This window comes from Vidua macroura, chromosome 22 (genome assembly GCF_024509145.1).
Source record: "Vidua macroura isolate BioBank_ID:100142 chromosome 22, ASM2450914v1, whole genome shotgun sequence".
Taxonomy (NCBI): Eukaryota; Metazoa; Chordata; class Aves; order Passeriformes; family Viduidae; genus Vidua; species Vidua macroura.
This window is the reverse complement of record NC_071592.1, coordinates 4,241,414-4,254,480: the sequence shown is the minus strand read 5'-3', so window position 1 is coordinate 4,254,480 and position 13,067 is coordinate 4,241,414. Positions and strand designations below refer to the sequence as shown.

At 49.0% G+C, this 13,067-nt stretch overlaps 1 protein-coding gene across 1 annotated transcript in view; it reads left to right on the top strand.

Annotated features, from left to right (window-relative positions):
• The window catches only part of JAM3 (junctional adhesion molecule 3), a 30,564-nt gene that overhangs the window by 15,354 nt on the left and 2,143 nt on the right, over positions 1 to 13,067 (top strand). The window contains exons 2-8 of the mRNA XM_053996968.1: positions 8,267 to 8,332; positions 9,081 to 9,194; positions 10,034 to 10,186; positions 10,367 to 10,569; positions 10,826 to 10,925; positions 11,238 to 11,367; positions 12,686 to 12,740. Coding sequence (XP_053852943.1) covers positions 8,267 to 8,332; positions 9,081 to 9,194; positions 10,034 to 10,186; positions 10,367 to 10,569; positions 10,826 to 10,925; positions 11,238 to 11,367; positions 12,686 to 12,740 — 821 coding nt within the window. The remainder of the gene's footprint in view (positions 1 to 8,266; positions 8,333 to 9,080; positions 9,195 to 10,033; positions 10,187 to 10,366; positions 10,570 to 10,825; positions 10,926 to 11,237; positions 11,368 to 12,685; positions 12,741 to 13,067) is intronic.

The window sequence follows — 13,067 nt, the reverse complement described above, 5'->3', positions numbered from 1 at the left end:
TCTTCCTGTGATTTCCATTCCTCATTTTTTTCCTCCGGTGAACTGGAACTGTACATCCTTACTGAGTTAAGGGGATGCTGAATGTGGAGGGACTGAGGCTCAGCAGAGAAATGTACAGCACTTGGGCAGATGGAAACGATGGGGGGAAGCATTGCACGGGAGACCCTCAGGCTTCCTCGGGGTTCCGGGGCCTGGCCAGGATCCCTGGGGTTTTCATGCCCTAAACAGAGGTGAGGATGAGCTGCCCTCCTGGCATCCCCTCATGTCCCATTTTTTGCACTGATTTCCCTGGTGTTGGCTATGAGCCAGCCCAGTTTGAAGGTGTAATTAGGCTGCCCATTTGTTAATGAAAATGGCAAGACCAGCACTGAGCACATCCTGGCTGGTTTGATACATTCCTGGCCAAGTGATCCGGGATTTCTCCTCTGTTGTTTTGCCAAAACCTTGGTGCAGCTGTAAGGAGAAGCTCTCCTGCTCAGAACACAGCAAGGCTACCTGCCCTGTTTTTCCCTCCTGGAGACTCAGCCTAACACTGGAAGCCCAAAGCATCTGTGAAGGGCTTGACCCCAGAGGCAGGCAGCAAGGCAGAGAGGTGGTCTGGGCAGGACTCAGTCCCCTGGCAGAAGCTCCATGCCCTGTTCCCTGTTGCTCACACAAGGGAAATAAGACTTCCAGTTCAGCCTCAGGTTTGTTGGGAAGGAAGAAGCAATTCAGGAATGCAGGGAATGGTAATAACAGCGTTCCTGTTCACGTTGCCTTTCTGCTCCCCTTGCACTTCCCTTCATCCCTGATTTTGAGGGGCAAATTCCAACTCTTTCCATATTCTCTCTGAGCTGAAGTTGGCCTGAAGTATATTCCAGAAAGAGATGCAATCTGACATGCTGGAAGCTCTCGAGCCCTTGCTGCTTCCATCCTAATCTCTTTTAAGTATTGGGTATTAGTCATCCACACAAATATTGCTTCCTTCCCAGCTCACACGTACAGTCAGTCCTTTCCAGGAGAACAGCCAGAACCCAGGGGATGAGCTTGGGAAAACAGGAGAGCTAGGCCCAGATTAAGATGTTGGGCAAGGTTTATACAGCCATATCTGCAGGGTATTAAATGTAGTATAAATGCCCATCTCCTCCTTGATGGCAGCAGCGTGAGGGTCCTTTTGTGGGGCTGGTACCTCCAGCCAGCTCTGTGGGGACAGAGGCAACCCCATTTTAATAAATAATAAATAATTGGGTTGTTTCTGTGAAGGTGTTGATCTGCAGGACCTTAACATCTCATCTCTGCCCATGCTGCAATGCCACAGCAAGCAAAGGTTGTGAAACTCTGAGCTGCAGGAGCCCTGATCAGATGGTGGTTTGAGACAGTCTGTCTGCAGCTGCACCTCAGTGTGATGAAACCAGGCTGGGGGAAACCATCAGAAAGCTCCGTGTGGTCTTCCCAGGCAACACCTATCCTTCCCTGCCTGCCTGGGAGATGGGAGGAATTTTTGGCTGCAGAAGGAGCTGCTTTGCAGTGAAGCTTTTGACCTAAAAGGGTTTCATTTCTCCTTGAGAGCAACCTGTTCCACTCCTCAGGGTGGGTGTGCTTTGCTGTCTGGTTAGGAGGTAGAACAGTAAATCTTCCTGCCCAAAAGAAAAAAAAAAAAAAAAAAAAAAAAAAAGAAGAAAAACAAAGAAGAAAAGAAGGAGGAGGAAAGAAAAAACTAAAAAAGAAAAAGAAAAGGAAGAAAAAAGCCTGTGTGTGTGGCCTGGGTGCTAATGAGCCCTCTCTGCAGCAAATGCAGTCAGGTCTTTAAGGTCCCAGTTTAAGTCAGGAGATTTAAATCAGGAGATTTAAACAAGTTAAGATTTCGTTCCAGAACTGCACATACCCTGTTTGAAGTCAGGCATCTCCTCACCTTCTGTACTGGTGAGCAGGAAGAAAGTGAATTAAGGGCAAAATCCCAAGTTCTTACACCTCCAGATGAATGCAAATACCCGGTGGTGTTCCACACAGCTCCATCCAGTGGGGTCCTGCTGCTGCTGGGACCACCAGAGACCCCCTCACCATCAGCATTTCACAGGAGAGTGCCACGAGTGAGCTCCCTAAGAGAGGAGGAGAGCAAAGCCCAGAGCCACGTGGATGCCAAGGCTGCTCTGTAAGGCTGCATTTGCCTTCTCTGGGTTCATTCTGCCCCGTGCTCCCTGCCCAGGCGGGCACATCTCTGTTGGGAGGGGTCTGTCGGAGAGCTGGCACCCTTTTAGCTGAGCAGTAAAAGCCGTGCATCTTAAAATAAGTCATGCTGGTTTCTGATAGCTGGTAAAAATAAAGCCTTACTCGCACAAGCAGCTCTAACAGCACAGAGGATTTACGACTGAGTGGGTTTTTTCCAGGGTGGGCTGGCCACAGTCTGGTGATGGCCTTTTTATAACCGTTATCAGCTCCCACACAGACCAGGTCCATCTGTTACTTAATTTGAACGGAGACACTCCTAAGCTTTTGTTCACTAATCTCTCGCTGCGCATTGACATTGTTCTCCAGCAGGGCAGCCCAGCCCGGAGTCAAGGCTGAGCTCAGGGAGGTGCCCTGGAAAAATGGAATGAAAAAAAGGCACGGGTCACTGGGCAAACACGGCCCATCCACCTGCCTGCTCCCTCCTGTCAGCTCCAAGGGGCTTTCAGCCTGACACTTATGGGCCAGAGCAAACACAGCACCAGCTCCTTGGGCTGGAGGAAAGGAGTGGGAGTTAAGACTGAGTGCTACAAAACAGTTATTCACCCTTTATAAATCCAGTCTTTATCGGTCACAAGTACATTTGCAGTTCCTGGAGTTCCACACAAAGACATTTGGACAAAGAAAGCCCAAAAAACTTCACCAAACAGTGCCTAAGGCACTCTGGTGTCTCATTCCTGTGCCACACTGTGTTGTCCGTCCTGCAGCACCTGGCACAAGTCTGATTGTGGAATTGCAACGAGACGCGCTGGGAATAGAGAAGAGGGAGGATAAAGAGCCTGCAGCATCAGGAGACAAAAGGATGGATATTTCCAGGCAGATGGTCAGATGCTGCTGAAAGGGCTTATGGTGATTTCCTCAAAATAAGCTGAGGGCAGGAACGCAGCCTCCCCTCTCCTTGTTTTACCCAGTCCAGCTCTGCGTGGCTTCCTCTGCTCTTCCTCTGGAGGTTTCCCACACATTTCCCAGACAGCTTCCTCCCTGCTGCACACCCTCCTTGAGAGGCAGGGCCAGCCCTGGGGTCAGCCTGGCTGCCCTTCCCAGCTCCCCTGGGCTGCTCTGTGCCTGGGCTGTGCTGTCCTTGTCACCTCTGCTCCCAGCACCGAGGATGGGTGGAGGGATGGATGATGGATGATGGATGATGGATGGATGATGGATGGATGGATGATGGGTGGATGATGGATGATGGATGGATGGATGATGGATGATGGATGGATGGATGGATGGATGGATGGATGGATGATGGATGATGGATGGATGGGATCCATGGATGGATGGATGGATGGATGGATGGATGGATGGAGGGAGGGATGGATGGATGGATGGATGATGGATGGATGGATGATGGATGGATGAGGGATGGATGGATGGATGGATGGATGATGGGTGGATGATGGATGATGGATGGATGATGGATGGATGGATGGATGATGGATGATGGATGGATGGGATCCATGGATGGATGGATGGATGGATGGATGGATGGATGGATGGATGATGGATGATGGATGGATGGGATCCATGGATGGATGGATGGATGGATGGATGGAGGGAGGGATGGATGGATGGATGGATGATGGATGGATGGATGATGGATGGATGGATGGATGATGGATGGATGGATGGATGATGGATGGATGGATGGATGGATGGATGATGGATGGATGGATGATGGATGGATGATGGATGGATGGATGGATGATGGATGGATGATGGATGGATGGATGGATGGATGGATGATGGATGGATGGATGATGGATGGATGGATGGATGGATGATGGATGGATGATGGATGGATGGATGGATGATGGATGGATGATGGATGGATGGATGGATGATGGATGGATGGATGGATGATGGATGGATGATGGATGGATGGATGGATGATGGATGATGGATGGATGATGGATGATGGATAGATGGATGGATGCTCCAGGGGCACCTCCAGACGAGCAGCCCTGAGGCTGCTGACGTGCAGAGGGTTCAGGTAACATGTTTTAACACCCCACAACATATCACTCACTCCTGCTGCACCGAGTAACCACCCAGAAAGCAGAGGTGCTTAACAAGGCGTGTGGTTTATCGCAGCGTTCCCACATGGCTTAGGCACGCTTTGAATTGTAAATCCAGCAAGGGCTTAGTGATGATGGACACCTCGAGCAAGGAATATTTTTGTTGCTTTGGTGGGCAGGTGTTTAAATGCAGCTGCGTGGTTTTGTACTGCCTGTGCCTGACAGTGCATTAACTAAAATTACTGTATAGATAACATCGAGCGAGGCTGCAGCACAGGATGCTGCCAGCAACTTCTCCCAAACTCTCTCCTGGTCATCCTCTCACTTTCCCAATAACACAATACCTCACCTCCTCTTCAGATTTCTGCCTAGAGCTTTCAAGCAGACATTGGGATGGAAGGAGATGGAAGGTCAGGCTTGGCTTTGAACTGTAGAAAGGAGATTTAATGCACAGAGTCGCCTATAAAGCTGCTTTTTTTCCTTCAGTATAGCATTTTAAAATGATTCAGATACCATGAGTCACAGTAACAAGCATGGGCTGGATCTCTTTAGCTGAAAAAAAAAGAAAAATAAAGTGCCATAAGAATATGCTGTAGACTTCAGTGCCTTGTCCTGGATTCTATTTTGGAGAACTGATGACATTTGGGATTCAACCATATGTCTGGCTGAGTCTGCAGCACATACAGACCTGGTAGGTATTCAGGGAGGTTAGAACATAAAGATCTGGTAGGATCTGGGATTTTGCAGCCTATGGAGATCTGGTAGGAACTGGGAGATGCAGCACATATGGATCTGGTGGGAATTCAGGGATGTGGAACATACGGCTGTGGTGGGTGCCTGTGCTGTGGCACACATGGAGAGGGAATGCAATTCCAGCTGTTCTCCAAACCCTGGGTGCTGGGGCCTTTGAAGTGAGATTTACATAACACAAAGCCTTTGCTGCTTATTTGTGCTGGGCTGGAAGGAGCCTAAAGGAACACCTTTTAGAAGATTATTAAGCCTAATGATGATTTATCACAAAACAAAACAAAGAAACAACCCGTGCCAGCAGAGCAGGGTTCTAGAAGGGCATTCCTCTCTTGCTGTACAGTCTGTATGGTCAGTTCAGGTTTTTGTTTTGCTTTGCTGTCACCTTCTTTTAATTTAGAACATGCTTCTTGCAGTATTCTGCCACACAGAGAGGAATAAATCTGCCTTAGCAGTGATTTAAGCAGCCACATTGATCTCTGCCCACGGTCAATACATGTAATAATGTCAGAACCTCTCACACAGTCTCCAAGGACTCAGCTTCTGTCTAAAATTTGTTGTCATCCTGCTTTGTGCCTGAGGGACAGACCTGAATCTCTTGTGTTTAGTGGGTGAGAAAAAGCTTGCTGTGAGCACTTCCTGAGAAATGAGATGGAGCTGGAGTCTGGCAGAGTCCCACTGTCCTGGAGTGAATATTTCTAGAGCCAGAACTTCCTCAGAGCTACACAACTCTGTGGTTCTGTTGTCCCCACCTTCAGCTGAACAGATATTCTAACTACAGCAGATGTAGGACTGTTGGCATGTCTGTTTGATGGGACAGCATTTTTTCAGCAAAAGATATCGTGCAAACAAGAATCCGTAACAAAACTAAAACTGGTCCAGAGCAGGAGGCCAGCCAGCATCCCCTCAGATCAGCTGAGTGCTCAGGCCTGGGCTCTCAATTAAATTCTTGGTTCCAGAAGCAGCAATCTCACAGCAGAGGCACTCGCATGCTGTGCTTCACTTTTCACTGTTGTTGGAAACGTGTCCAAAGATTCCAAAAGGATTTTCCCAAAATTGTGCCTTGTCTTCGGGGGATTAGCAGCTTCCCATGCTCTGGGGCTTTGCTGGGGTCAGTGGGATCTGTTCATGCTCCCGAGGATGGGACCCCACACAGAGCACCTGGAGGATCAAGGGACTTTTTACAAGAGCATGCAGTGACAGGACAAGGGGGAATGGATTCCAGCTGACAGAACAGATTGGATATTAGGACAAATTCCTCCCTGGGAGGGTGGGCAGGCCCTGGCACAGGTTTCCCAGAGAAGCTGTGGCTGCCCCTGGATCCCTGGCAGTGTCCAAGGCCAGGCTGGAGCAACCTGGGATAGTGGAAGGTGTCCCTGCCCATGGCAGGGGTGGGACTGGAGGGTCTTTAAGGTCCCTTCCAACCCAAATCAATCCATGATTCCCTGATGAACAGAGGGAAGGGAAAGCGTTGGCATTGCCTGGCACAATTCCCTGCTTTCAGGGGGTAGGTCAGGAAGCAGCAACTCTCATGAAAATGGACTCTGCTTCAAAACAGACTTGCAGAAATTACTGCTTAGACCAGCTCCTGCCTGGAGAGAACCAAAGTGCAGAGCTCTGTCAGCTCAGTTCAATATTGGATTTCTCCCAAATGCTGCATGACCGTCTCCAGTGCGGAAGGGGGAAGGGTGGAAAAGTCCTGCTAGGAGCAGTTTTGGCTGGGCCAGCTATGAGTTAGCATCAGCTGGTGGCTTTTGTGTGAGAAACAATGATTTTGGACACAAAGGCAGCTTTCTAAACCCTGCCAAACTCCAGCTCTCCCTGGTGGTCTTTGGGGTACCAGCACAGGGGCTCCCAGGAAAGTGTCAGCATTTAACAAACGAGGGATAGGAACCAGCAGGGAACGTTTCAGCATTTCTGGAAGGGTTTTAGGTGTTGAAGGCCCTCAAACTTTCAGTGGGAGTGACTTTGCAGCTCTTGAGTGTTTCTCAGGCTGCTGCCTTGCCACTCCACCAGAGGGATGTTGTCCCTACAGTGTCAATCTCTGCCCAGAAGCTTTCTCCCCTGAACGCCAGCACAGGAATTTCCAGCTGTGTCATGATGCTGGAGATCATTTCTTTCTCCACATCTCCCTTCAGCTGCCTTTTCTTTTTTTGCTTTCTACCCATGTTTGTTATGGCTTTTTACTCTTAACCTTCAGCTACATCTCATGTCCCTGAGGCAGTGTTTTCCATCATTTTTAAGCTGGTGTTTGATCAATGCCCAGTGAGCTCAGTGGGCATCTCCCTTAGATTTCCACAAACTTCTGATGGGATTTGTCACAGCAGAGCTGCTCATGCGACCATGGCAGGCCCCTGCAGCTGATCATTTTGGCACTGGAAGGGCTTTGGAGCAGCCTGGTTTGGTGACACCATGGTCTGCCTGAGAGAAGAACCAGAACAGCCAGCTCCAGAATATCCTGCCTGCTTCACTCTCCTCTTCCAGGGAACTCCCTGCTTGTTTTCTTCACCCTCTGGAGAGTTGTTGGTGAATTGGGCATCCAGCAGAGCGTGACTGCTGTTGATGCCTGCTCTGGTGGAGTGCACAGCAGAAGGGGCACAGGAGGCAGATTTTTCAAACTAAAGTAACATGCAAAAGAGGGAAGATGACTGGATTAATTGGGAACACTTTGGTGCTCAGAGGAGGAAGGGAACAAGCAGGTTTGTGTTGTAAGGAGCCTCACAGCATTGCATGGCTGAGCTTTCTCCCCAGTGTGGGTCTGGCTGGGGCTCTACCCAAAGAGCTGAGCTGTTTTCTCCTAAATCACAGTCCTCTTGTGATTTTCTGCCTCACATTTTACATTACCACACTTGCAGTACTTGCCAATGCAATCAGCATTTGTTAGAGGCCAGGCCCGGCCCATTCCATCTCCCAGGAACTGACCAGATCTCTGGAGATTGGTCTGCTTCCTGTCTTCTGACCATCAAGTTAATTTTCAAAATAAAACTTTCACTCCTGCATTAGCACAGTTCCTTTCCCATCTAAATAAGCACAAGGAAATGGCTAGTGCTGGCACTGCCTTTGTGCCATTATGTTAATCCTCTTTAATTGCTACTTCTAACAATTATATTTTCCTGTATTTACACCACAACTCCTAAATAAACTCAGTCCTGCTGGAGCTGTGCTGGTAGGCAGGAAGAGGTTTTGTCTGGGGAAGTCAGTCCTCGGAGCTGGCCAGGATGATTTCTCAGCAGGCAGCCTGTTCCTAGCTGGGTGACTTATGAGCTGTGCTATTTCTTATTACCTTCTGTTTGTTTTTCCAGGCTGCAGACTCTTGGCTGTGGAGCTGACATCCAGCAACACCAAGCCCGTGGTGCAGGAATTCCAAAGTGAGTGCTGCCTGTGCTGCATCAGGCCAAACAATGGAGGAAAATTTGGCTTGTTGGTCACTGGTTCCTTAGGACTACGAGAGCCTGGGATTCAGAGAAGTGCCTGAGAATGTGTCAATAAATGGTTTATTGAGGTCCTCTGCAAGCCACTGGCATTGCAAAGTCTCTGCCTAAGTGCTTTTTTGAACTGGGTCCCAAAAGAAGCAAAATAATGCAATTAATACACAGAGAGAGAAATTTATATTTTCTCTTGGCCCTCCTACAGATGTGCCCTGGGACACTGGGAAGGCTCCTCTCACCCTGCTGGGGGGAGATGGGATGCCAGCACCAGCTGCAAAGGGGACAGGGTTTGCTGGGTTTATCCCCAGGAGTCCCAGCCCATCCCCAGGCCCTGCCCAGGGAGATGCTGCATCCCTGACTCACGGTGTGGCTCTGCTCAGCAGCAGGACAGGGCTGTGGGCTCACTCTGACTAAAGGTTTTGTTTGCCATAAGCCCCAGCCTGCAGAGAACAGGGTGTTCACTTCTCTCCATAGCTGCTATCTGTTGGACTATTATTTTTGCTGGCCAAAATCCATCTTCCAATAGCTCCTGGAACCCAGCAGCGTTTCTGTTTGTGAGGCAGATGAAAGAGAAGGCTCTGCTTTGTGGGCAGCATCTCCTAATAAAACATGGAGTGAGAGTGCTCAAAGCAGAGCAAAAACACAGCTGCTTCCTATTAATCTGGATTGCCTCCATTTCTCCTGCTAGGTGTTGAGCTGTCCTGCATCATTAAATCCACGGTGACGCCAGATCCCAGAATCGAGTGGAAGAAAATTCGAGATGGAGAAACCTCTTACGTGTTTTTTGGCAACAAAATGCAGGGTAAGAAGATTCCTTGTTCTCAGATTTCCAAAACAGCTTTCCAAACAGATTTCAGAAACAGAACAATGGGGAACAAACAAGCCTGTGAAAGGCAGGAGCTCTGGCTGGCTGGCTGCTTTCTTCTGGAACAGAGCTCAGCAGTTGAAGTGCAGGATGGAGAGGGAGCAGGATGTTTTTTCCTCCCTGCCTCATTACTGACAGGTCACAGTAGGGAGCCACAGGGAGCTGGAGTGAGATCCTGCCTAGGAGGTATTTTTTTGGGTAAGAAAGGAACGATGCAGTTTCCCTTCTGTGGGTCCCATGGTCACTGGGTGTCTGAGCTCTCAGGACCAGGCACTGACCCCTCCAGGCTTTCCACAGAACATCTGAGGGCTCCCTCTCACCTCAGCAGGGATCTGTGTGTCCAGCTGCCAGTGCTCTCTGCCGAGGCTGCACAGGGATTTGCAGCATCCTGGGAGCATTAGAAGCAGCCTCTCTGGCTTGACAGGAGAACTCCAGTGCCAGGAGGGCTTGACTCCACCTGGAATTACTCCAGCACTTCAGATGGGACCAAGAGCCACATCCAAATGAATCTTCCAAAGGAGGCAAGGCCTGAGGCTGTCTTGGAAGTTCAATTTTGCCACAGTTTTTGAGGTTTGGAGTGATGCTTTCCAGTTCATCCTCTTACATGGTTGGCAGCTTTGGTTTCCTTTGGGGTTTTCAAGCATCGAGTTCCTTTGACTCTGGAAAAAAGTCCGAGATCAACCACTTAATTTATACACCAAAAACGAGTCTGCTTTTTAGTCTGGAGTCATTAGTCTTGATTGCCCTGCTGTTTCCCTGTCTTTCCCGTGTGTCAGGAGACTTTGCGACTCGGGCAGAGATTCTGAGCAGGACGTCCCTGGTGATTAAGAACACCACGAGGATGGACACGGCCACGTACCGCTGCGAGGTGGCCGCGCCCTCCGACACCAAAACCATCGACGAGATAAACATCCAGCTGACAGTCCAAGGTACCAAACCCACAACCTCTGCAACGGGAACAGAAAGGGCTGTGGGGATCTCCAAACAGTGCCACGCTGGGATGTTTAAAACCAGCTGGGAATAATGGAAAGTTTGGATGGTTTTGCCTAAGAAAGCAGAGAATTCAGAAATTATTTAGTGCCACTCACCTGGTTTGTGTCTTCCCGCAGTGAAACCCATGACTCCCAGATGCTCTGTGCCTAAAGCTGTCCCTGTTGGCAAGTCAGCCTCTCTTCACTGCCACGAGAATGAAGGTTTCCCCAAATCCACCTACAGCTGGTACCGCAACAGCGAGCCTCTGTCACCCGACAGCAAATCCAGCACCAAGTCCCACAACTCCTCCTACACCCTGAACCCCGCCACAGGCACTCTGGTAATGCCCTGACACATCTGATCAAGACTTGTTTCGCTGGACAGGTTATCTTTAAGGCTGCTTGTAAATTCACAAAAACATTGCCTGGCTTTCCAGGAAGGAAAAATTTCAAGAGGGTGAGGTGTGCCAGGGTCTGGATGAGTTGGGAGGGGGAAGATTGATGGAAGAAGATCTTAGCAGAGATGCATTTTTATACCCTCACAGTGCCTTGTTTCTCATGTCACATCCCTTCCCTTTGTCCCTTTTCCCTCCCCAGGTTTTCCATGCAGTGCACAAAGGTGACACAGGTCGTTATTACTGCATAGCAACAAACGAGGCTGGCTTTGCCAAGTGTGAGGAGCAGGAGATGGAAGTCTGTGAGTCTCCATGTTTATGGTTGATTTATCACCATAAATAAATTGCCATCACCATCAGGAACGAGGCGGGACATCCTACAGCATTAAGTCTTCCCTGCTTTCTCATAGCCCCAAACATAAGGAGATAAAAATAATCTGAAAATGCAGGGAAACGTCAGATTGTGAACAGATTTAATCTTGAAGTCAGGGACTCACTAGTTCCCTATGAACTATTGGTTAAAAGACTTGAGAGATGGCATTTTAGTGTGTGTGAAGCTGGAATGTTGCTGCTGCCCTGAAGAAACACTGTGTGCTGGTGTCTCTCTTTGCCAGATGACCTCAATATTGGTGGGATAATCGGGGGAGTCCTGGTGGTCCTTGCAGTCCTGGTGCTCATCACTCTTGGGATCTGCTGTGCCTACAGAAGGGGATACTTTGCAAATGGCAAAGAGAGTGGGGAAAGGTAAGCTGGGATTCTTGGACAAGTCCCTGCACCCTCAGGTAGCATGGAGGAGTCTGAAGGGTGCCAAAAATTAGTGGCTAAAAGGAATTTCAGTGCCTAATTCTCCACCAAAGTCCACAGGCCAAGCCAGTCCCTGAGGCATCCAATGCCCTGCTGTAAAACCCTGCAGCGTGTAGGTTATTCCATGGAATCATCACAGAATCAATCATCACAGAATCCCAGAGTGAACTGGGACCTTAAAGACCATCCAGCTCCAATCCCTGCCATGGACAGGGACATTTTTCACTAGACCAGGATGCTCAGAGCTCCATCCAGCCTGGCCCTGGACACTTCCAGGAATGGATGGCATTTTCCTAAGGGACAGTTGTGGTGTGGATGAGAGCTGTGCTCTGATACCCTCATCCTTTGCATGGGAAGGGGGGCCCAGCACAATTAAATGCCTGCAGGTGTTTGTCCAGCAGCCCCTGTGCTGTTGGCATAATGAGGGCCATGGTTTAATGATCTCAGCTTGCTGCCTAATTAGTCATCAGGACATGCATAGGGAATGGATGCAGCAGAGCAGCCTCTCTAGAGAAAGTCTCACTAGTTGTGAGGACCTAAATTTGGGATGAAAAACAGCCGTTCTGGAGCGCACATGAAAATGTTAAAAACAACAGCATTAGCATCAGAGACAAGCCTCGATGTCCTTACAGAGTCTGGAGAGGAGATAATGTATGCAAAGCCAAGATTCTCACCAGATAGATTTGTTCTGTACTAAATGTTGCTTTTCAGCACAAGTCCTGTCTTGTTTTTCTCATTGGTTTCGTTTGTTTTTCAGAAAAGGCTCTAAATATCCCATTTAAATGCAGCTGAGGGTTGGCATACACTGGACTTGACAGTCTTGTGTAAATCCTGAGTTCCTGTGGGATTGCAAACAAGTGGCGCTTCCTTATAACTAAGAAAAATGCTGAAGGCTTCTGGCAGTGAAGGATTAAAATGAACTTTATAATTGCTACAGGAAACAGAGCAGGAGGCACAGAAAGGCAGTGACAGGCACCCGAGCAGGAGAGCCCAGGAAAGAATCAGTTTATCTCTTTGCAGAGTCTTAGGGAAACACACAGCAATCTTTTCACCCTGTGCTGAAGGGGAATTTAGACAAAATCCCAGTCGTGGCACATGATGGAATAAACACAGACCTCTCATTTGAGAAACAAACTGGGTTTCTCTCGGCTTGCTTCTCCCTCAGCTCCTCCTCCTCATTTCCATCTTTCCCAGCACCTCCCCTCCAAAATCCTGCAGTTTTCCTGTCCCAGAAATGAGATTTTTTCCTTTCTTTCAGCTACAAGACTCCAGCAAAGCCTGATGGCGTTAACTATATCCGGACAGATGATGAGGTAACAACAAATGATTTGCATTTACCATCTCTGGCAGGAGAGGAAGAGGGTGGGCAGAGGACGAGGCGCTCGTAGGGCCCACAGACTTTGTGAGAGTGGGCTCCACTCCCAAGCAGGGCTGGGGAACAGAGGGAAAACAGAAGGGTGCAGGCTGAGTCATTTCCTTAGAAATGATGAACAGTTGAAGTTGCCTGGAGTGACTGATGCCAGGAGCTATCAGAGGCAGCTCTGCTCCGAGTTATCCCGTGGCCTGACCCCCTTAGGATGAGTTTCATTGGATTAAATGAGCAGGACGTGATGCTTTTACGAGAGAATTTGTATTTTGGG